This window comes from Trifolium pratense, linkage group LG4 (assembly GCF_020283565.1).
Source record: "Trifolium pratense cultivar HEN17-A07 linkage group LG4, ARS_RC_1.1, whole genome shotgun sequence".
Classification (NCBI taxonomy): domain Eukaryota; kingdom Viridiplantae; phylum Streptophyta; class Magnoliopsida; order Fabales; family Fabaceae; genus Trifolium; species Trifolium pratense.
This window is the reverse complement of record NC_060062.1, coordinates 5707852-5729886: the sequence shown is the minus strand read 5'-3', so window position 1 is coordinate 5729886 and position 22035 is coordinate 5707852. Positions and strand designations below refer to the sequence as shown.

Below are 22035 nucleotides of genomic sequence, written 5' to 3'. Positions count from 1 at the left end.
ATTTCAAATAGTAAAAAGATAAGTAGGAGCTATCTTCTTTGCTTCCTAATTCGTTAACCAAACAGTGATTGGTTTAAGACCAGTGCTTCTGTGGGGGCTCATGAAATTTAATGCTTGCCCTTGAGCTACAAAACCTTCTTTTATCTTTTGTTTTGGATGAAGCTGTCTCTCTTGGCATAAAATGAATTTGGATTGTCTGTATTATCACACCTTCACGCAATCAGTTTGTCGGTGGTCGTTAGACTGTGATCAGATGGTTCAAACTTCAATGTAGATTTTAAAAAATCTGAAATACAAACTTGAAATTTGGACTGTTTAATCTCGATCTAAATATCTAATAGTCGTCGATGTTTTGATTGCATCAATGTGTGATATATGTGACTCCATGCAATCCAAATTAGTATAAAACATGTATTCTTGCATAGACTAATATCTCGAGCCGAACATGACCACATAACAATATTCTTATATTTTTTCGATCAAGCCTTCTCTTTTGGTATAAACTGAATATCATTGTATGCAATTGCAAAGACTAATCTCTCGAGTCAGGTAAAACAAAAACTTGTATCATCTGATACAAACACTCTTGGTGGACTACGGACCTAGATTTCCTATAGTAAATTTATCACGCATTTAAGATCAAACAGTTAGTAATTTCTTATTAAACGATCTCAACCATTGATTTGAGATTGTACGGTCGTGATCTTTAATATTACAGTATGAAATCCAAAACCGTGGATTAAGTTGTTCCTTCCTAACTATAAATGTAGACAGTTCACCTGTCAGTTAGGTAAATAAGGGTTTCCAAATTAGAGACAAACATAACTTGTGTCCACCCTCTATCATTAATTCAAGAGTACTATGCAACAAAGAATCAAGTCAGGCTTTCATAAAGATCAAAACTTAGTTGTCTGTCCTATATGTCTACTGTGCCTGTAAGTAACACACTGATACTCATAAATTATTACCTTCAAAAGTTGCAAAAGAAAATTTTACGCAACTGAACAATAGTTGGTTCAGTGGTGATTGACCTTGGACTTGGTATGAAGTTCGATCCCCCGCAACTTCGATCGGTAGGGCGTTGGAATCATTTGCTAGAACTAACCCCCAAACTATAGTTGCTCAAATAAATGCTGCACAAATAAAAACAACAGAAAAGTTATAGCATAGGGTCATAGATAGGAACATATCTACCAGAAATAAACAAATTATTAATGACCATATGGAAGGATACTCTAAGGACTAAGGCCCCATCCTCTGCCAATGTCCTTATTGCTTCATATGTATAATTTTGGATTGGTGGTACATTGGTACCACTTCTATAGAAACCTAAACTTATGCATATACTATCATAGAAGCTAATATTAAGCTATGGTAATAATAGTCCCTCTCTCCCTATTAGTACTTTTTAATTCCTAATATGAGAGATTAAAAAACACGTCATTTTATTAATGTTAAGATCACCATTCAAGTTTTTTGATCGGTCATTTTAACGTTTCCGACGTATATATCAGTCCATAATGTTAATATGTTTTAAATTGGGCCAAAGCCCAATTCATAATGGACTGTATTGTGAGGGTGCACGCGAGAATTAATGTTGCACCACCACCATACTCAAGTGTAAATTGATAGCCGCATGATCGGCTGATCAAGACCTGAATTCCTCAATGAATTTTTCACCCACTTCTCTTTAAACCTTTACTGTAAAAGGACCTCTACATTAGAAGAAAGGTAAACATTTTATTCCGATAAGCCTCTTGACCGGCCCTTGATCAGATAAATCCGCCCTTAAACCAAAAACTCAAAATGAGGCTTGCGACGAGACGCGGACATCCCCCATGCTGCGGTTCCCTCCGGTCCGTTCCCCACTTTACTCAAAACAAATAAATAAGAATTTATGAAAGAAAAAAAAAAAAAAAAAAAAAAAAAAAAAAAAAAAAAAAACCTATTTGGTAGCATAAACTTGCCTCCAGTGTTATACAAGAACTGCCTCCACTCTTTTTATTTTTTGAAAAAAGTGAGGCGTTTTATAATAGTCTAAATGTATTAAAATTACAAACATGTCCTTCATATGTCTCTTTTGTTAGTAATTTTCTTAGAAGATTTTGACTGGGAGAAGGTTGTTGAGGAGTATAAAATTGATCGTGGAAAAATCTTAAAACTAAATCAGGTGGTTTTACTAATTCAATAAACCAGTGGCTAGTGAATCAATTAGTCTGCATCGGTGGAGAAAGCTAGCTTGTTTTTGGAGGAGTTAGCACATAGTAGGTCTTTGGTATGGTGATTTTGGCCTCCGTCCTTTTTCTCGTCTGCTGGTGTTTTGCCTGCAGTTTTATCTGTGGCATGTTTTTGTTTCCAATGGGTTTGTAATTGTATCAGGTTTGCGCGCGTCTGTATCATGGTTCCTGATTTGCTGTTGTTTTGCTTGTTTCAGGAGCTGTGATGCTGCTGTGTATCAGGTGTTGGCTGGCACTATAAATATTGGCTCCAACATATTCAAGCTTTTGGCAACAGGATTGATTAAGTGTGTGCGCGCAGGTTTTCCCTGTTGGTTCCATGTGCTTGTTAAATTCATAGTGGTCTTCTTATGCATCTTGCTTACAGTTTTGCACTACTGTTTTTTGCATATTATGCAGCTGGGTGTTTTTGAGTGCAAAAGAGACATGGTACCGCCGATATCTGTCGGCATTCCTTCTCTTTTAATTACAAAAAATAGCAAAGTAAGATTTTGAAGCACAAAAAATTAAGGAATTAGTCTCCCCCAGCTTCTATTGAACTAAAAGCTTCTATCTCTGGGGATTAGTTAACATATATGAATAATCATATTTTTTAGTGGAGTTAATTTTTAATTGAAATCCTAAATTTATTTTTTGGTTACTACTATTTCTTAATATACTAACATGAAATCCGACAGACATCGGAAAACCAGACTGGTACCCTTTTCAATATCCTGTCCTGTAATATAACATTGGCATTTGGAAAACATAAGTGATGTAAATTTGGGGTTCCTGCTTAGGAAATGTAAAATCTAGAGAACAAGAATAACTAACGAGTGATTGAAGCATTCAACAAGTGCTACACGAATTAGCACAGTAAACATACTTTTAAGATCTACAATAATGAGATTAAAGAAAGATCCTGATATTGCGTAAAACATGCAAACACATTCACATCAAGGAATAAACACACAAATATAGAGTTGATATTCATAAACGAAATCAGCAGGTCCCAAAACTTGCTGATTGCAAAATCCAAGTGTTCCACAGGGCACATTAATTAAAGCATAAACACAAAACAGAAATAGCCATGCCACCGTCGATCTAGAACCCAGTTTTGACATGATGGGGCAGACTTCACACTTAATCCAAAAAACAAGTTAACTAGACAAGAAATAGAAATACTAGAAACCGGGAACCATTTATAGTAATAACGACAACAGACTTCCCTATCCTGCATGGTTCATTTCTTCTTCTTAGGTATTCCGCTGGGTTCCTTCTTCTCCACAGCCTTGATGACTCCAACAGCCACAGTTTGACGCATGTCTCTGACAGCAAAACGGCCGAGTGGAGGATATTCAGAGAAAGTCTCAACCACCATGGGCTTGGTGGGAACCATCTTAATAATACCAGCATCACCATTCTTCAAGAATTTGGGCAGTTTCTCAATCTCCTTACCAGAACGCCTGTCAATCTTGGTAACAAGCTCAGCAAACTTGACAGCAATGTGGGAAGTGTGGCAGTCAAGAACAGGAGCATAGCCATTTCCAATCTGGCCAGGGTGATTCATGATTATCACTTGAGATGTGAAGTTAGCGGCCTCCTTGGCTGGATCATCCTTGGAGTTTGAGGCAACATAACCACGCTTGAGATCCTTAACAGCAACATTCTTAACATTAAATCCCACATTGTCACCAGGAAGGGCCTCAGTGAGAGCTTCATGATGCATCTCCACGGACTTGACTTCAGTTGTCAGTCCACTAGGGGCAAATGTCACCACCATTGCAGGTTTCAAGACACCGGTCTCAACCCGTCCCACAGGAACAGTTCCAATTCCTCCAATCTTGTAGACATCCTGAAGTGGCAATCGGAGAGGCTTGTCTGATGGCCTCTTAGGCTCATTGATTTGGTCAAGGGCCTCAAGAAGGGTTGGACCCTTGTACCAGTCAAGATTGGTGGAGCGCTCGATCATGTTATCTCCCTCAAAACCAGAGATGGGAACAAATGGGATTTTATCTGGGTTATAGCCAACCTTCTTCAAATAGGATGAAACTTCCTTCACAATTTCATCATACCTACCCTTGGAGTACTTGGGTGTAGTGGCATCCATCTGTTCAAATAACAAAAAATTAGTACTTGTAAAACTTAATTATAAAATATAATCAAATGCACCTTCAAAAGGAGCTGAAAATTGCAAATACCTTGTTGCAGCAGCAGATCATTTGCTTGACACCAAGTGTGAAAGCAAGGAGAGCATGTTCACGGGTCTGACCATCCTTAGAAATACCGGCTTCAAAACCACCAGTAGTGGAATCAATGATCAGAACAGCACAATCAGCTTGGGAAGTCCCGGTAATCATGTTCTTAATGAAATCCCTGTGTCCGGGGGCATCGATGACAGTGCAGTAGTACTTAGTTGTCTCAAACTTCCAGAGAGCAATGTCAATTGTGATACCTCTTTCGCGTTCAGCCTTGAGCTTGTCAAGCACCCAAGCATACTTGAATGAACGCTTGTTCATCTCAGCAGCTTCTTTCTCAAACCTCTCAATCACACGCTTGTCAATACCTCCAAGCTTGTAGATCAAGTGACCAGTGGTAGTTGACTTCCCAGAGTCGACATGGCCAATGACAACAATGTTAATGTGAACCTTTTCCTTACCCATTTGTCCTTAAAAGCTTAAAACCACAAAAAGATCTACCAAATCAACAAAAGAAAACAAACATAAGTACCATCCCAAAAAACACTTAAATTACAACTATAAAAAAACGATTCATCTCATATGTATGCATCTAGTCTAGTATGGAAATACAAAACCGTCTTTATAAACTACCAATTCATAGACAAAAAACGATTATCACACTATCTTGATTCAGATTTGTGATTTAACATGCACGTGCATAAATAACAAATTGAAAACAAAAACAAAACAACATATAATTATTTATTTCATGTAATCCCAGATGTAAACTAAACTATCATATAATCAAATGCTCATGTCTATGTATATAAGCATCTAGTATGAAAATACAAAACCCTAAAAAAAACTACAAATGAAAAAATGCACAACCCAAGTCAATAATTCAATATCAAGAGGTAAAGACACTCAGCAGATCAAGTAAACACAGTATGATACGAAAACAAACACAAAGGGCCTGTTTGGATAAACAACTTATCTGCAGTTTATAGCACAAGCACTTATCATAAAAATTGTCATAAACTAGTTTCATAAGTTCACCCAAACAGTCTCACAAAACTTCTGATGTAGGTATATAAGTTCACAATGATGAATTGAAACAGGAACAAAGTATATTACTAGAAAGAACAAGTTTATCATATAATCGCATGTTGATGTCTGTTATGTTAAAAAAAGAGCAACTTTATGATCATATATGAAAATAGTACAAAACCTTAGGTGAAAAGATGAATGATTTCATATTGGGAAGTAAAAAAGACGAATAAAGCTATGAATCAGTGATATGATAAGAAACAAAAAAAGGGTTACCTTGTTGAAGAAGGAGAAAGCTGCGTTAGGAAGAGAATGAATGAGAGTAGGTAGGGTTTCGAAATAATGAAGGGTGAGAGGGTTTATATATAAGGTGATGGAATAGTGCTGAATTATGGATTCAAATCTTTTTTTTTTGTGCCAAAAAATAATTAAATGGTAAAACATATTTTAAGAATTTAAATCACAGAATAATAAAATCTTTCCAAAAACAAAATCACATAATAAAATCCCATAAAATTATAGTCAAAAATAAAAAATATCCCATAATAAAATAAGGGTTGGAATTCCAAATATACTTCAATTGGTAGGAACATTACAATAAATTAGAATTCAAATTTGAAATTTTCCATTGACTCGTCTTAAAAAATTTAGTCACTAAATTATTTTAAAATATATATATAATTTTTAATTTAATTTCTACAATAAAGTTTTTTTTTTTAGATATTCATTCATTCAAATTCATAGGAATACATCAATCGAAATCATTACAAATTCAATTTCGCTAAAAACTAACAAGAATGAATCTGCAAACATGCTCATAACATCCGAGTTAATAACATAAAACAGCATAATGTCTAAGACAAAGTCTACGATTGATATGACAAAACAATAAAGTTTTTCAATATTTGAATTTTTTAAAAAAATATAATAAAAATTAGTGATTCAATTAAGAAAAGGACAAAAATAAAAATTAAAAACTCCTCACATTACATGAGGTTTTTACTATTGTATTCTCTATATAGTCATTTTATGTCACTACAACACTCCAAAAATCAACAATAGGCATAAATATGTTACTCTTTGATCCTCTATTTGCATTTCTTATGGGTCTTGAAACCTCGTGTGCATGTGATCTAGGTGGAAAAGAGTGGGGATTAAGTTTTAGAAAGTTTTGAAAAGGTTGCACCTCATAATTTTCTATGCGATTAAAATCTTTATTTTACATCTAATGGATAGTAAGCCTATGTTTGAATGTGCGGTTGCATCCTTTAAACACATGTTAGTTCCTTCAACTCCCCTTTGTGTGTTCCAAAAAGGTGTTTGAATATTCTATTTCGTTAAACCTCTTGTCCACTTTACTAAAAATTGACTTGAATATTGGAGTGTTTACGGATACAACGCCTTTGTCGAGAAACTCTAACATGATTCATCACCTCCGGCCACCACTCTTAGTCCACCTCGGATCAATATGTATATCGACATGTTATTCATCAATAAGGTTGTAAAGGTAAAAATGTTGTTAATTTACAGGTTTTTCCATCAGAAATTATGAGATTGTAGGTGTAGTTACCCAAAATCTATCATATACATAAGGTATAGACTTATATTATATAGGAACATATGAATGCCTAAGTGAAATCTGAAATTTAAATTAAATTAACAGTAGTCCTCAAGAATTAAAAAACAAATTAGAATTTACAACAAAAAAATTATTTGGTAGCATAACCTTACTAAGGGAAATAAAAGACATTGCAATACTCAAACAATTAAAGCTACACCTAAGAGTGTTTGGATGAGACAGATCGGGTCTCTTCTAATTTAACCAAAAATCTGGAGTTCGAATTTAGTTCAGGGAATGCATCAACGTTAATACTCTTGAGTGCGAGTTTTGTCATCTATTGCGATCTTACATGACTTGAAAGATTAATCTCTACAGTTACTCGCGAAGGATATTCAGGTTGCACCAAACAACTAAACCTACATAAAGGAAATGAAGCATACAACAAGAACCAAATAAATACTACAATCAATAAAAACACCTCTAATAGCTTGGTACAAAACCAAACCTCTCTCCAAAAGTTTCACTGCATCACCCCAATTGCGTCCATCTTCACCAGCCTCAACCAAGGCTCCTTGACTTTCTTCCAAAACTCGAGCCTTTTCACGGTATATGCGAGCAACCACAATCGTGACATCGGTTATCAAGACAATATAAAGAGGCCTTGAAGCAAAAATACACTTTGAGAAGATTGCGTAAGAGAAAACAACCGCCAATGCTATTATCAGTGAACTTAGTGCGCGCGTGTTCTCAGAAGCTAAAATGCAAAAATTTAGTTCTCTCGATGAGAAAAATGTATGCCGGCGCCAATTACGAGGTTTCTTTGCTTGTTCTGTGTTAAGTGATTCTGTTTGTTTAGCTTCTGATTGTTTAGCTTCTGATGATGAAATTGTTTCTTTAGTCTTAGAATCTTCTAGTATAGGTTCATCTTCACTTTTGGGTTCAAAATGTGAATACTTAAAACCTCCTTGATGTTTAAGTCTTGAAGCAGTAGAGGCCTCATGTTTGTTGTCTTCAGCATTATTTTCTGGTTTGTTGTCTTCAGCATTATTTCCTGAAAACACAACATAGGACAAGTAAATATAAATAAGCAACATTGTAGTTAAATTCAATCATTGCATGTTTTTACTCTTAAAAATGTCAAAATTGATCAAGTCATTGTAAAAAAGGCAGTGTCAAAAAGATACTCGCTAAGCGGATCATATATATATTTGTCTTTTTTACTTTTTAGTTGTTCATTAATTTACTCTATTTCGAGAGTAGAGAAATCTCCTAAGAAAAGATAAAAATTAAAGACTAATTTCTCATTTTGTTTTGCTTGAACATAACATTTCATGATGACTTTATTTATAGCATTGGTACCCTATTAGAACCTTCTAAAAAGCAGGACTCATAACCTAAAAATTATCTAATGCAACTTGGGCTTATTCTATTCTTTTGGGCCCACATTAATTATTACACACGACCACATCAATCGCAACTTAAAACTTTGTTCAACCTTTATTCAAGAAGTATCAACACATACACACAGAACACACACACAGACAAACAAATAGACATTAGACACAACACAAACACAGGCAACTAGATATCAAATAATAATTTGAGAAAATAGAATTGATTGAATGGAATTATATTGTCGACCATTGTCCAACACATAAATATGTTGGGCATCATACATATCTTTAAGCTAAAATGTCGTTGTTACCTTGATTTTGGTTAGTAGACGGAACGGTAAATATGACATGAAACTCACACATACAAATGAGATATATTGACTTCAAACTAGGGATACTACAGATATTCGGTCTAACAATATCTGCATTTGTCAGTTGAACTAAGACTTACTGATGCATGAACACAAATTCTAATATATCTTATCGACCAACAATTCTATACATATAAGGAACCAAGATACAAACCAGCATTGTCTTGATCAAAATCAGAGACAAAAGCAGAGGAAGCTACAGAATGAGGTCGTGTATGGCGAGGATTAGAAATTTCTTTATCAAAATGAGAATCAAATGCAGAAACAGACATGGATTGTCCATGACGAGGATATGTTGGAGATGAGGAAGGAGCTGCAGGTGGAAGTGCACTGATACGACCGGTTATTAATGCCATTCGATCGGAACCTCTCTCTGTTATTCGTCTTCTTCTTTCTTCTCCAATGTTGTTGCTCGCCATTGTTCTCTTCTTTTGCAACTTTCTTTGTTCTTTTTTTCTGAAATGAAATTGTGTTTCTTTGTTCTTCGTTTGTTTGTTTGTTTGTTTGTTTTCTGGTATTTCGGTGACAAGAATGTTTTAGTATTAGACCCGCAAACATCGCCATTTGACATGTTCCTTGCTCATTTTAATGGCCACATCTTATTACTTATTACATAATTGTTACATGTCATTACTAGATTTAAGAAAAAATAATTTGAAGTGGCAAACATCACATATAATTTACACATAATCGTTAGATTTTGAGTTCGAATTCAGATAAAAATGTACGGTCTAATAATATCGACATTAATAGTTGAGTTAAATTTAAGGTACCTTTAAATTAAAGAAAGTGAAAGTAAAGAATTTAATCCAAGTTTTGTATTTCCTACTATCAACAACAAAGGAAAGTAAAATAGGAAAATAAAGCATTTTGGTTTTTAATTTGGAGTCTATTTAAATTGACTTATTTTTTAACTTATGTGAAATAGCTAATACAAATAAATAAATTTTTATGTATTATTGTAAGTTTTTCAAGGTATAGTTTATGATAAAACAGCTTATAAAGATACAATTTTTGTTAAGGAAAATTTATTTATTATTTGCATAAGTTATTTTCATAAGCTTAAAAATAAGTCAAATTCAAACACCCTATAATGATGAGTCATCAAAGCCAATAAAAATTATATCATAAAAACGGTCTTGCTAATACTTGTCCTAAGGACACATGTTAAATAACTTAAAAATAAAAGTTTTGTAATAAGAAACAACAAAATTTTGACTTTAAGAAAGTTGAATGCATTATTTTAAGAGTAATTTTCTAAATTATTATAGAATTACTTTTTTTATATTTTTTTTCACCACAAGTATTCGGTCTACTAGACCGTTTATTCTGGTTCGAAAGTCAAATTTGATATTAAGTAGTTTTAGCTCTCTCCCGATCACAACTGTGGGGGGATCGAACTATGGTCATCCCTATCAAGTCAAGTGTCAATAACCATTGAATCAATTAGCGGTATAGTATTTTTCTTTGGGTTATGCTAACCAGTGCCCGGGAGCACCGGTTAAGGAAACCAAAAAAGAAAATTTTTAAATTGAAAATAATACTTTTTAGACTTTCAAGGTGTTGACTGCACAAAATTCAATATCATATTACTATATTTGTTTTCTTAAACATCGTCAACGCTGACAGCAAAATTAGTAACATTTATTATCTTCATTTTTTTTTTGGACAGAAATGTTAGTAACATTTGTCAAAACACAAAAATTCATATCAACGTTATTACTAGTAATAAATTTCACCAACAGTCAATGTTTACCCATAAGTTTTTTTTCTTCAATAAACGTTTCCAATGAGTTATAGAGTAACAACATTTAAATGGCACATCGGAAACTCATCATGTTATTTAATATTTACTCCATAAAATAATAAACAAATATTCTTTTATTAATTTTTTTGACCAAGATATTAATTTATTGATTAAAAAATATATATTACTGTTTCTTTCTACCCTTTATTTGCTAAGCATTGAACTCATTGAGACAAAATATCTCATTTATTCCACATATTCGTTTCATTTGGTAAAAGATTAAGGAGTAATTAAAAACAAAAATAGCACTTGACCAAAAAAAAAATAGCCAATATTAATTTAATCAAAGTATACCTTTTTCATTTTGACAAAGAATAAGAAAGAATCAAAATCTAGCTTTGACTGAGATTTTGTGAGATTTTGCAAGAAGCATGAGTTTCATCCAAGTTCATTTTTTTCTCCAATCCTATCCTATATGCATTTAAGGAATGTGACACATACATGAAATATTTTTTACCAAACAATTTTATTATTATGCCTATAAACCCACACCCCTCACTCCTCAATCTCATATACTTGAAATAATTTTCATTCATTCATCAAATTAACCTCATTAGCCTAAAAAAATCCAACATGCCAAAGAACATTCGAAAATCCCTTCAAAAAATTTTCTACAGAATCAAAACTCATCCTAGGTCACAAAAATTCGGCTTATCCTCTAAGAAATGGATTGATATCAATGCTTGCAAACATTCTAGAACTCTTTCTTTCTCGTTGGACGACAAAAACAATGACAACAACAACAAGAAGAATTACGATGAAGCTACACTATCCGACATTGACCGTTTTCTCTTTGAGAATTTTAAATCTTTATTCCTTGAAGATGACGAAAAAACTGATTGTAATCACGACACTAAACGGGCCGTCTCATTAGATGAAGATGGAGAAGATGAAGATGAAGCGGAAGAAGAAGAAAAAACTCGAGAAGAAAAATATCCAAAATTGGGTCCCATATTTTTCGATCCATCTGAGGAAAGACCGTTGGATCTTCGTGGATCTAATAGATTCTTTTTGACACGTGGCTTCTCGGGGTCCATGTCGAACACAACATCAACAACTACAACAAACACATTTGAAGAAATGGGATCATGCTCAAACTCATCAACCCCAAAAAAATTCAATAATAATAATAATTCATCTTCAAAAGATGATCAAGTGAATATTCCTCATAATTGTGTTGTTGTGTTGGCTAGTTCGCCAAATCCTTACGATGATTTTCGAAGATCCATGGAAGAAACAGTGGAAGCAAGATTGAGGAACAATCAATGTGTGGATTGGGATTTTATGGAAGAGCTTTTGTTTTGTTATATGAACTTGAATGAAAAGAAATCATATAAGTTTATATTAAGTGCTTATTGTGACTTGATCAGTCTCATGAGACAAAGTTCAGAGACTGAACCGACGAAGCCGCGGAGCGTTCGGACTGTTAGGATTGGGAGGGAGGTAAGGAAGACTAAAGAATTAACATTAGAATTTGCAGGTTCAAGATAATCAATAAAAGTTTAAGGGATTTGTTTGAGTTATGTTATGTCTTTCTTTTGGATTTCTTGTTCACCCTAGTCTTGTGTTTTGAAAATAACAAACACGTATTATGATTATATATGATGTATGTTCTATTTTAATGCTGGAGAAAATAAATGTTAACAATTTCACTGGTCGTTAATATATAGTTCATGTCTTGTAAGAACCTGAGTTCAAATGAATTTTTTGACTTTTTTTAATTATAGTGAGACTTTGAGACATCATTTTTTCCCTTCTACTAGTAATAGACTCGTGCTCATAACGAAAAATGCTTTGAATAGTTAACATTTATGACGTACAAAACCAATGTATAGCGGTACAAATTTAGGTATAAGTGGAAGTAAAATAAATCACATTTTTTAGACTTTGAAACATCACTTTTTTCCTTCTATAAACTCATTTTTAAAATTTCACAAAATAAATCACATTGTTGATAGTTTATTGGTGTTATATTGGTGAGTACAATCTTATCCTACAACAAAAGTAAAATTTATTTATTACGTACTAACGATATTATCAATTTCAAAGCCTTGAGCATGCTCTAACTCAAGTGAATTTTTAGTTTCAACTCATGTACAAATATTTTTTTCAGTTATAAAACATGTAATTTTATAGCTTCTTATTTTATGACTAAGCAGTGTTATACAAGTGAGTTTGTGTTTGGGAAGATTGCATAGTAGAGATAAATTTTTTGTTTATTTTCCTTCTCTTTCAAAACCACTTTACTGATTGCTTCATCCTCTTTGTTCAAAGATTGATCGATGTTAGAGATGAAGTTTTATGTTGCTAACAAATTGGATGCAAACACATATTGCAGGTGAATAATCTATATTAGTTAAAGTTACTTCATAAACAAAGTCACTAGGTTTGATCTAGTGATGAGGGGTTTGGATGGTATGCTATTTTTTTTTTGTAAAGGGGAAAATAAAAAGACAACAACACAAACTAATGAGGACGCTGACTCAAGACACCCGTTGCATCCGCAACCAGCACATGCGCTATTTGCGGAGGCGGAGAAGTCCATAACTTAATATTAACATCTGACTGAGCACCATATTTAGCCAACCAATCAGCACATTCATTTCTTTCTCTAAGAGTATGAGAGAAAGATAAAGACCAATTACGCGTTCGGAGGATACGAATCTGACCAAGAACAATTGCGTGAGGGTGAAAATTATTGTCATCTTCAGACTTCAAGGATGAGATCAATAGCTGACTTAGAATCAGATTCCAGATTAATCGTACGGTAGCTATAAATTCTAGGTTCAATTCCTAGCTCATTATAAAAATAAAAAAAATAAATAATATTACTTCATAAACAGCATATTACAAGATGTAAGACACCCCTTTCCTCTAAGAATTGGTTTGGTAGTTTAGAAGAAAAAGAACGAAAACGTTTTGAAAACACTCAACAAACAAAATTTTACTCATTCCCTCCTTTTCTTTTCCTCTTAACTCCCAAATAAAGCTTACTGGTAAAAACTTTTATGCACTAAATAAATATAACACTAAAAATCTTGTATTAAAATATTTCAACAAAGTTTTTCTAGAAATAACTATAGTATAAAAAATAATACTACAGTGTGTTAACTGAATAATGAAAGTTGTGTCAAAAAAAAACTGAGTAATGAAAGAGTGCACAAACTATCTCACAGCCTATGCTGCGTGAACAACAGACGCATTGATGCAGATAATAATGTTACAAAATGACTTAATTTGATATAGTAATAAGTATTGGTGTCGTGGTGTGGTGTCGTGTCGACACGCCGAATCCGAGGAGTACTATATATCTCACAGCTATATAGTACTAATCTTGCACAATGCCTACCTGGCTTATCGAAAAAATCACTGAATTTAATTCCAAACTCAAGAAAATTCATAGAAACGCATGGATGGTCACATGAAACCAAACAAAACAAAAAGTCATTGAAACGCAAAATGGGAAACATCCATTATAATTAAACTTCTAGAAATGGTACACAAATATATATTCTATAAACCTAAAGAGCATAAATAAATTTGCCCGCTTTCCACCACGCATTTGGAAGGCAAACCACACAATCATGTGGTAGACAGACACTACTAGTCTTGGAAAGAAAATGAGACCAAATCAAGAACAAAAATTATGCAGAACCAGCATTGTCTGGTTTATCAGTCTCCATAGGTTCACTGGATGCTGATGAAGCCTGATTACCATCATCCCCGGTATTTTCATTTGTGCTGGCATTCTCATCTGCATGAGATTGCTGCTGCTCAGAACCTGAAGAAGCTGGACTTGGCGGTGCTTGTGGAGCAGCTGGCTTGGCCGGCCTTGGCTTTGTCATAATTGGCTTGCAGAACCTATTCAAAATATATAATTTGATCAGGAAAAACAGATGAACAATTAAGAGAAAAAATGATAAACAATGATAAGAAAATACAAGAGGGTTTTTTTAATGATCACAAGTTACGGTTAATCTTTCCCCAACTCAGCTGGTTTGTTCGTAAGAATACATAAAGGCCACGGCAAGGGACTTCTTAAAAAACCTAAATAGTCTGAATACTATTTACACACAGCAAGTCAGCAAGAGTTAAAACAAATACCTATCAAGGGCCTCAGCTTTCTTTCTTATTTCAGCTACCAATAGTACAGGGTTGGCATGTTTTGGAAGTGCGTCTTGCTGCTGCTTCTTCTCCCTAAGCCAGTTCTCAGCTTCAACACATTCATTTAAGACCTACAAACACGTTAAAATAAATAAACACAACTTCAGAATAAATTGCAACATTTTACGGAAAAAGGAAAAAATTGACAAACAATTACCTTCTGTTTTTCGTTGATGTCAATGTGATCAAATTTGGGATCGGCTGACATTGCAGCTTCTCTGTAACTAGCTAAAACATTGTTGAACAGATCAATTATTGCACCCCTCTCCGTGTATTCTTTGTAACGCTCTTCAATCGGGTCACCTTGCTGTAATTGCATATATAATGCTCAGTTAAGGTTGTCAATGGGTTAAAACTAACATGAAAATGTTACCAGCCACTAAATATTTGTGCATAAAAGCAGAGGGTAAAAGCAATAGGGATTTTCTGACCCCTTTTTCTTCCTAAAGCTTTACGATTAGAAATAGGACAAGAGCAGTGACTGTGTTATATACAAAACATCTTACCTTTTTGAGCTCTTCAAGTTTTGCAATATATACCCCTTTAGTTTCATCTTCACCGTCCTCATATAGCCAATCTTCCACCTCCTGAAGTTTCGCAGTAAGACCTTCCCTCTCAGAAGCAATGACAAACTCATGGTATTTGTCATTAAGCTGAAATGATAGCAGAAGAGAAAATTAGTTTCAGCAATTATGAACGACGGGCATTTGTATGTTATGTTAGACTTTGATTAAGAGAAGAAGAAAAGGTAACACCAACCTTGTTTCTCATGTCATAAACATAAGCCTCTACTGCATTTTTCTTGTCCTTTGTTTCTTCCATTACACGATCTTGCAAAGCCATTTCATACTCCTTCTCCGAAGCTTTCTGGACATCCGCAGGTGACATTGCTCCATAAACTAACTCAGCCACAGGAACATTTGTTTTCTTAACCTTTTTCTTTGGGACCTAAATCAACAACATAGTTTTTGGTGAGTACTTTCCAAATTCATAGTAGATTATGGTAAAGTGTGCGACTATCATCTTATCAAAAACTGATTGAATACAGAAAAAGGAGAATTGCATTTAATCCAAAGCAGAAAAATAAGGAAATCATTTTCTAGTTAAATCAATAACAGTATGATGCAAACACGTGGAGAAATACCACAGCAATCGTGAACAACAAGGTCATACTTGTGGAATTATTCTTAAAATTGTCTTTTCAGTTCGTTTAAGCAAAACACAAACTGTGGCACTATCATCTTCTGAAGAACTAATTACTGCCCATTCAAAAAATAGTAAACAGATCCCTTTTCAAGTGAATATCAATAAAAATGCAGACAGAAAGGCACATCAAAACCATGACAAGATAAGTTACCGGAAAATATCCAACAATTGCATAAAAACGGGAATTTTGATATTGAGAAATGAGACTACACTTAAATATCCTTTCAATAATACTCACCTTGGTATCATCAACATCCATTTGTGCAGGCTTATCTCCATTCTCAGGGATGCCATTTTCAACGCCAGGGGTATCAGCATTAGCCTTTGCATCTTGCATATTAACATCAGCGTCATTGCCATTGGGAGGTGCAGCAGCAGCATCAGCAGGAGCTTCATCAGCATCCATCTTAGTAGGTTCGCTTGCTGATTCTTTGGAAACTGAAGCCTCAACTTCTTCCTCTTCTAGGAGCTGAACAAAACAAGCAAAAGTTGTTAGTTCACAGGAAATTATGCTCAGTGATTTAAAATCATCAAAGCACTAGTAGGCAAGAAAATTAACCAGTCACTACTCACTAGAAAACTTACAGTTGCCAGGTCAACAGAAACAATTCCATGCACATTCAAACGAACTTTCACTTTAACTTTTGCCTTTTCGCTTTGTTTAACTTCGAAAGGACCAATCTGCATACAATCAAATGTGTAAACAGACTTCCAAGAGGTAAACGATACTTGGTAAAGAAACTAAGAGACTTGTCAAGTAGCTTACAGTATATGTGCTTATCCTTGAAGGTGTTTGTTGCCCACTCGCATCACTATACTGTACATCAATGGTAAATGTTCCGGACCTGTAGAATGTCAGTGCCTTGATACTTGGTATAGGATTACCCTTGGGAAAAACAAGGGAACTCTGCTGATTATCGGGTACAGTATCCTGTGCATCTGGACCGGAACCTTTCCATGCAAGGGAAATTGAGAAAGGGAAGCTTTCATTGACCTTCAAATCATGAAATAAAATATCAACACCGTGGAAAATAATTATATGAACCAAGTCACAGCAAGCAAGGACGTAAAAACACGCACACACAAACAAAAGACACTCACACCACCATGTTAATAATTTCACCTTGTTAAACACTACCTTCAACAACTTGTTGTTTTATAGTTTAATAATACTCAGTTACGACAATAATTGAAAACGGCTAGCTAATGTTGCACCAAGATTAATGAAAAACAAGAAATCACCCATACGAAATCACAAAGCATATATAGTACAAGAACTACACACATTGAAAAATGAAACAAGATCAAAAAGTTAGGTCCTTAGCACACATTTTTAATCCTCGAGATTTTGTGTTATTGGAGCTTAATGGGATTCCCACCCGGCGCACGACAGCACACACTTTGATCCCCAACGAATGAGAAGCACCACAATTTGTAGCCTAAAGGAAGACATTAATATATACTAATTTTGAACTTATATTATATCTTCATTTTTTTTAAAAGAATTTTGACCTTATATGTAACTAACCATAATATATGTGATACGGTGCAAATTTATAAAGGCCTAAATAGAGGTATATACCAGAGATAAGCGATTAAAACATCATAGAAAATGCTAAAACTTATCATTCCTAAGGAAATGGCACAGTTTTATATTGAGTAGAAATAGGAACACGAGACAATAACCAAACAAACTCCTGAAACCATATGCAGAAGAAACTTTACCTGAAATTCTCGCACTTTAAATGTTGGGCTAAGAATAGCGCATTGCAATGCAGCTCCTTTAGCAACACATTCACTAGCGTTCATTGTCCGCCTAGGCTCCTTCTTGAAAAACTCGGTCAAAATTTTGTTTATAGCTGGTACGCGAGAGCCCGAACCAACAACCTCAACCATATGTATGTCATCAACTGAGAGTCCTGCGTCGGCAAGTGCCTTCTCCAAAGGTCCCTTGACACGCTCCAAAATAGGGAGACTCAGTTCCTCAAACTCCTCACGCTTCATGATACCCTTCACATCTGTCTCATCCATCAAGCACTCAATGTTCATGGGTACCACAGGATTTGCACTGAGCATCTTCTTCATCTTCTCACAAGAAGCCCTAAGCCTCAGACATGCCCTAGCATTCTGAAGCACATCGATTTTGTACTCCTCCTTAAACTTCCCAGCAAAATGATGAAACAAAACCTCATCAAAATCCCTACCACCAAGAGACCTATCGAACGAATGAGCCAACACTTTCAGCTGCCCCTTTTTGAATCCAGCAATGCACACCTGCATACTAGCATGTCCAATATCCACAAAGGCCACATTCAGCGGATCAGTTTCAGACAGATCTGTCTTATAAATCCCATACGCCAAAGCAGTCGCAGTAGTTTCATGAAGCAACCGAAGTGGGTGCAAACCAGCAATAGTTGCAGCATCCAAAACAGCCCTTCTCTGAAGATCAGTAAAATAAACCGGAATCGCAATGCAACAATCATGAACCGCAGCATTAAGATTTTTCGTAGCTATCTCTTTCATATTCGACAACATCATCGCAAACACTTGTGTAGGTGTAAACGTCTTAACTTCCCCTAAATACCTAGCATGAATCAAAGGATACCCATCAGGTCCTTCACTGACACTAAAAGGTAAAGACTTAAGATCACTCTGCAAATCGGGATCAGAAAATTTCTTCCCAATAAGTCTCTTAATCTGTGAAACTGAATTCTTAGGATTCATCATAGTTGAAGCAGCACCAGCAGTACCAATAAAACGCTGCTTTTCACCGAAACAAACAATAGCAGGAGTTTCACGTTTGGATTCATCGTTTAACACGACATCAATACCTCTCTGTCTAGCAACCGCAACAATGCAACTCTCATTACCAAAATCAAAACCTACCACGCTCATCTTCTTAAATTAAATTTAACTTCAACAAAAACTTCAAAAAAACAAAATCTGAAAAATAGAAAACATGACAATAACAATAAATTAATACTAATAACAAATACTAAGAAGATGATTTTAAATTGATGATTGATTATTATAAACGAAGAACAAAACAGATCTGAATTAGGGTTTTAGGTACCTGGCGTCGTTGGAGACAAAAGAGAGGGTTTGCGATTTGTGTGGCTACTTTGTGATTCTTAGAAGAATCTCAACAAACTAACTCCACGTTTAAAAGAGTGTGTTTTTTTCTAGAACCATCTTAACTCTTTCTTTATCTAAGCTTACTATTATATTTCTAGAACAATCTTGTCTAATTTTCTTAGATTTAACAAAGAAAAAAAAAAGATTTAAACCGTTTATCCGACATGCTTTGTTAAATATATGTAAATAAAAAAAATTAAAGAAGAAATTAATATTAAAAAAAAACTTTTAAAATTTTTTGTGTCAAAAAAAAAACTTTTAAAATTTTTCAAGCAGTAAATAATTTATTTATTATAAGCTAAAAGATCTAGGGTACTATGTTTAGATTGTTTTTTTTTTCACGACCAGTTTAATTTGGTTCGAATGTGACATCAAGTTGTTTCAGCCCCTTCCGATTGCAGTTGCGATAGATCGAACTGTGATCCTTCCTACCAAGTTCAGCATTAATCACTACTGAAACAACAAACGATTGGTTAAATTGACTTATTTTCTAACTTATATAAATAAATACATTTTTATTTATTATTATAAAATTTTTAAGTTAATTTATGATGAAATAGGTTATAATAATACAATTTTTTTTTATGTAAATACAATTTTTGTTATTGAAAACTTATAAATTAACATTAAACTTTATTTATTTGCATAACTTATTTTCATAAGCCAGAAAAATAAGTTGAATCCAAATGGACCCTATTTGATAATAGTTTTTATTATGAGCTTATAACTTATTTTACTAACTTATAGTTTATTTTTCATAAGCTAATTAAAATAGTTTTTAAGTTTATAGCTTATTACGTTAAAAAAAAATTTATAGTTTATTATTTTTCTTTTAGCTTTAACCTTATTATTTTAACTAAAACTTACTTTTATCTATTATAATTTAGGGTTAAATAAGTAAATAGTCACAATAGTTTTGTAGAATTTCGTTTTTAGTTCATGTTTAATCACAATTTTTGGTCCTATTTTTAATCAAACTATTGTATACTTAGCATTTTTGAATGATTTTTTTTATTCATGTTTATAATTAAAAACATCTCCGGTAAAAATTTATAATTTGTTAACATAAGATGAATTATTTGTAAATTTTTATGTGAAAAAAACAAAAAAATTAATATTTAATTTATCTCTTGTTAAAAAAAATTAAACTTTTGCAAGAGAGATTCATATAATGTTTTAAACATGATTGTAGAAAAAAAATTAAATTTCGAATTATATGCAAAAAAAAAAAAAAAAAAAAAAAAAAAAATAATAATAATAATAATAATAAACATGACCGTCCACCTGCATCTTCAAGGTGGAGTACCGCCACCTCCTCTGTCCAAGCAAAATTGACAATGCTATGCTGTGATTCAACTCATTTCTTTTAATATTGCTTCTTCCTGTTTTGTTACTTGTTTGGTGTTTGGTTGTTAAGTCAGGTTCTCCCCAAGCCTGTTCCTATGTTTCTCGTTGGTAAGGCTAGAAAGTGTTTGACATTTTTGAAAAACAAATGATGAGTGGGGCCAATGGTGGTCGCCGCCAACCTCAATATCCGCCCTAGCCAACAAATGACTCCCGACCATGCAGTTTTTTTTGTAAACCAAATGTATCCTCCGCGCGCAACTGCAGAGATTAATCCCCTCGAGGTAACTGAGATCCATTTAAGGGGTTGACCTCTCCCTATAAATGATTCTCCATACGCACCGGTCATGGATCGAACTCAGGACCAAATGGTTAAGGGATCCAGGTATCTACCACTTGTATCACACTTTGTATAAGCTAAACGTATGATTCATAACTAGATAGATTTAAAGTTGGTTCTTCATTTCTCCTTATAAGCACCAATCATATGTGGAAGCAATAGTTGCTTGAATTTAAATTTTGGCCTAATATTGCCAAAATGGTTTCTTAACTCTAGGAGTGTTGGCCTGAGTCATTGGAGTATATTGGAGTATGTTCCTCTTAAGGTTTCAGGTTTGATTCCCTCTGGTGCCAATTTCGGTGGGCTAAGTCCATACAGAGCAAAAAAACTCTGGTTTTAAATAGGGTCCCCCACAAGTGGACGGTGAGATTGGTCCCTTGGATTAGTCGGTTCTAAGACCGGATACCAAGTTTAAAAAAATAATAATAATAATCTCTTTGCATACTTTTGCGTTTTGCCAAGGACTAGCCAATTGTGTTAATTTGAATTTGTGACGGGAAATGCTCAACACATCTTGTTCAATTTGATTGTATCAATCTTTATTTTAGCTATACAAATGAAATTGCTTACAGTAAAAAAAACATTAATTTGAATTCCTTACATTCCATCAATATCAATTTTACAAATGAAATGATCACACATATATTGAGTCAAAATAGATAAACTAATTTGTAACAAAGTATAAAAATGTTAGAAACTAATTTAAATATTATTTTTTGTCAGTGACTGAATTGGATCGCAAGTAAATTGCATTCATAAATAATCATTATTATGCATATTAGAACAAGTTGCAGCAAATTGTGAATATTTATAAGAAAATAGCACTCACGATGGGAAGAAAATGAAGACAAACATGAATTGTGTTAAAGTTCAGAAGTAAACAAAACAACGGCTAGGGTTTCAATAATATCAGAATTGCATTGCTTAACATAATAAGGATTACAATACAATTTATAATAATTACTACTATACTACTAACATATAAAGCTCAATACATAAAGCCCTAATAATATTATTATCTAACATTTTTCCTCAAACTCACGATGCATTATCAGATAATCATCGAGAGTTTGTCAAACAAAAAACGAAAATCAAACTAACTCTAACTAAATATTTTATTTCTAATACTACACATCAAGCTAAAGCTTACTAAGCTTTGAGCTTGTCACAAAATCAACCATGGAAATAAACTAAATTAACAAATTGCATTAACTAAAGTGGGGAACCAGATTCAACTTCATCTTCAAGCTTCAGACTTCAAAGTTTCAAA

The 22035-nt window shown here is 33.8% G+C and overlaps 4 protein-coding genes and 1 long non-coding RNA gene across 8 annotated transcripts; 2 read left to right on the top strand and 3 right to left on the bottom strand.

Annotated features, from left to right (window-relative positions):
- The first annotated feature begins 1975 nt into the window (after positions 1–1975).
- LOC123921626 lies at positions 1976–2862 on the top strand. Its single transcript, XR_006814135.1, has 2 exons — positions 1976–2275; positions 2435–2862. It is a non-coding gene; the product is annotated as an uncharacterized LOC123921626 (long non-coding RNA).
- A 318-nt stretch (positions 2863–3180) lies between these two features.
- LOC123921624 (elongation factor 1-alpha-like) lies at positions 3181–5806 on the bottom strand. Of its 3 annotated transcripts, XM_045974251.1 has the most exons (4): positions 5720–5806; positions 4418–4911; positions 3431–4326; positions 3181–3397 (listed from the first exon to the last, which is right to left on the bottom strand). In XM_045974251.1, exons 2-3 carry the CDS (start codon positions 4877–4879, stop codon positions 3460–3462), a joined length of 1329 nt encoding a protein of 442 aa, XP_045830207.1. In that variant the 5' UTR covers positions 4880–4911; positions 5720–5806; the 3' UTR covers positions 3181–3397; positions 3431–3459. The 3 variants fall into 3 exon arrangements, with proteins under 3 accessions (XP_045830207.1, XP_045830206.1, XP_045830208.1); XM_045974250.1 differs by having other exon boundaries at positions 3181–4326; XM_045974252.1 differs by having other exon boundaries at positions 3181–4326; positions 4418–4506; positions 5720–5773.
- Positions 5807–7420: 1614 nt separating this feature from the next.
- LOC123921623 lies at positions 7421–9192 on the bottom strand. Its single transcript, XM_045974249.1, has 2 exons — positions 8924–9192; positions 7421–8013 (listed from the first exon to the last, which is right to left on the bottom strand). The coding sequence occupies exons 1-2, from the start codon at positions 9186–9188 to the stop codon at positions 7421–7423; spliced, it is 858 nt and encodes a 285-aa protein (XP_045830205.1). The 5' UTR covers positions 9189–9192.
- A 1913-nt stretch (positions 9193–11105) lies between these two features.
- Positions 11106–12252, top strand: LOC123921622 (transcription repressor OFP14-like). The gene has a single exon (XM_045974248.1). The coding sequence runs from the start codon at positions 11150–11152 to the stop codon at positions 12065–12067; it is 918 nt and encodes a 305-aa protein (XP_045830204.1). The 5' UTR covers positions 11106–11149; the 3' UTR covers positions 12068–12252.
- A 1771-nt stretch (positions 12253–14023) lies between these two features.
- LOC123921621 (heat shock 70 kDa protein 14-like) lies at positions 14024–19265 on the bottom strand. Of its 2 annotated transcripts, none has more exons than XM_045974247.1 (10): positions 19020–19265; positions 17672–18889; positions 16713–16940; positions 16532–16627; positions 16185–16415; positions 15500–15688; positions 15247–15393; positions 14898–15047; positions 14681–14811; positions 14024–14437 (listed from the first exon to the last, which is right to left on the bottom strand). In XM_045974247.1, the coding sequence occupies exons 2-10, from the start codon at positions 18839–18841 to the stop codon at positions 14221–14223; spliced, it is 2559 nt and encodes an 852-aa protein (XP_045830203.1). In that variant the 5' UTR covers positions 18842–18889; positions 19020–19265; the 3' UTR covers positions 14024–14220. The 2 variants fall into 2 exon arrangements, with proteins under 2 accessions (XP_045830203.1, XP_045830202.1); XM_045974246.1 differs by having other exon boundaries at positions 16520–16627; positions 19020–19196.
- Between the last annotated feature and the right edge of the window lie 2770 nt (positions 19266–22035).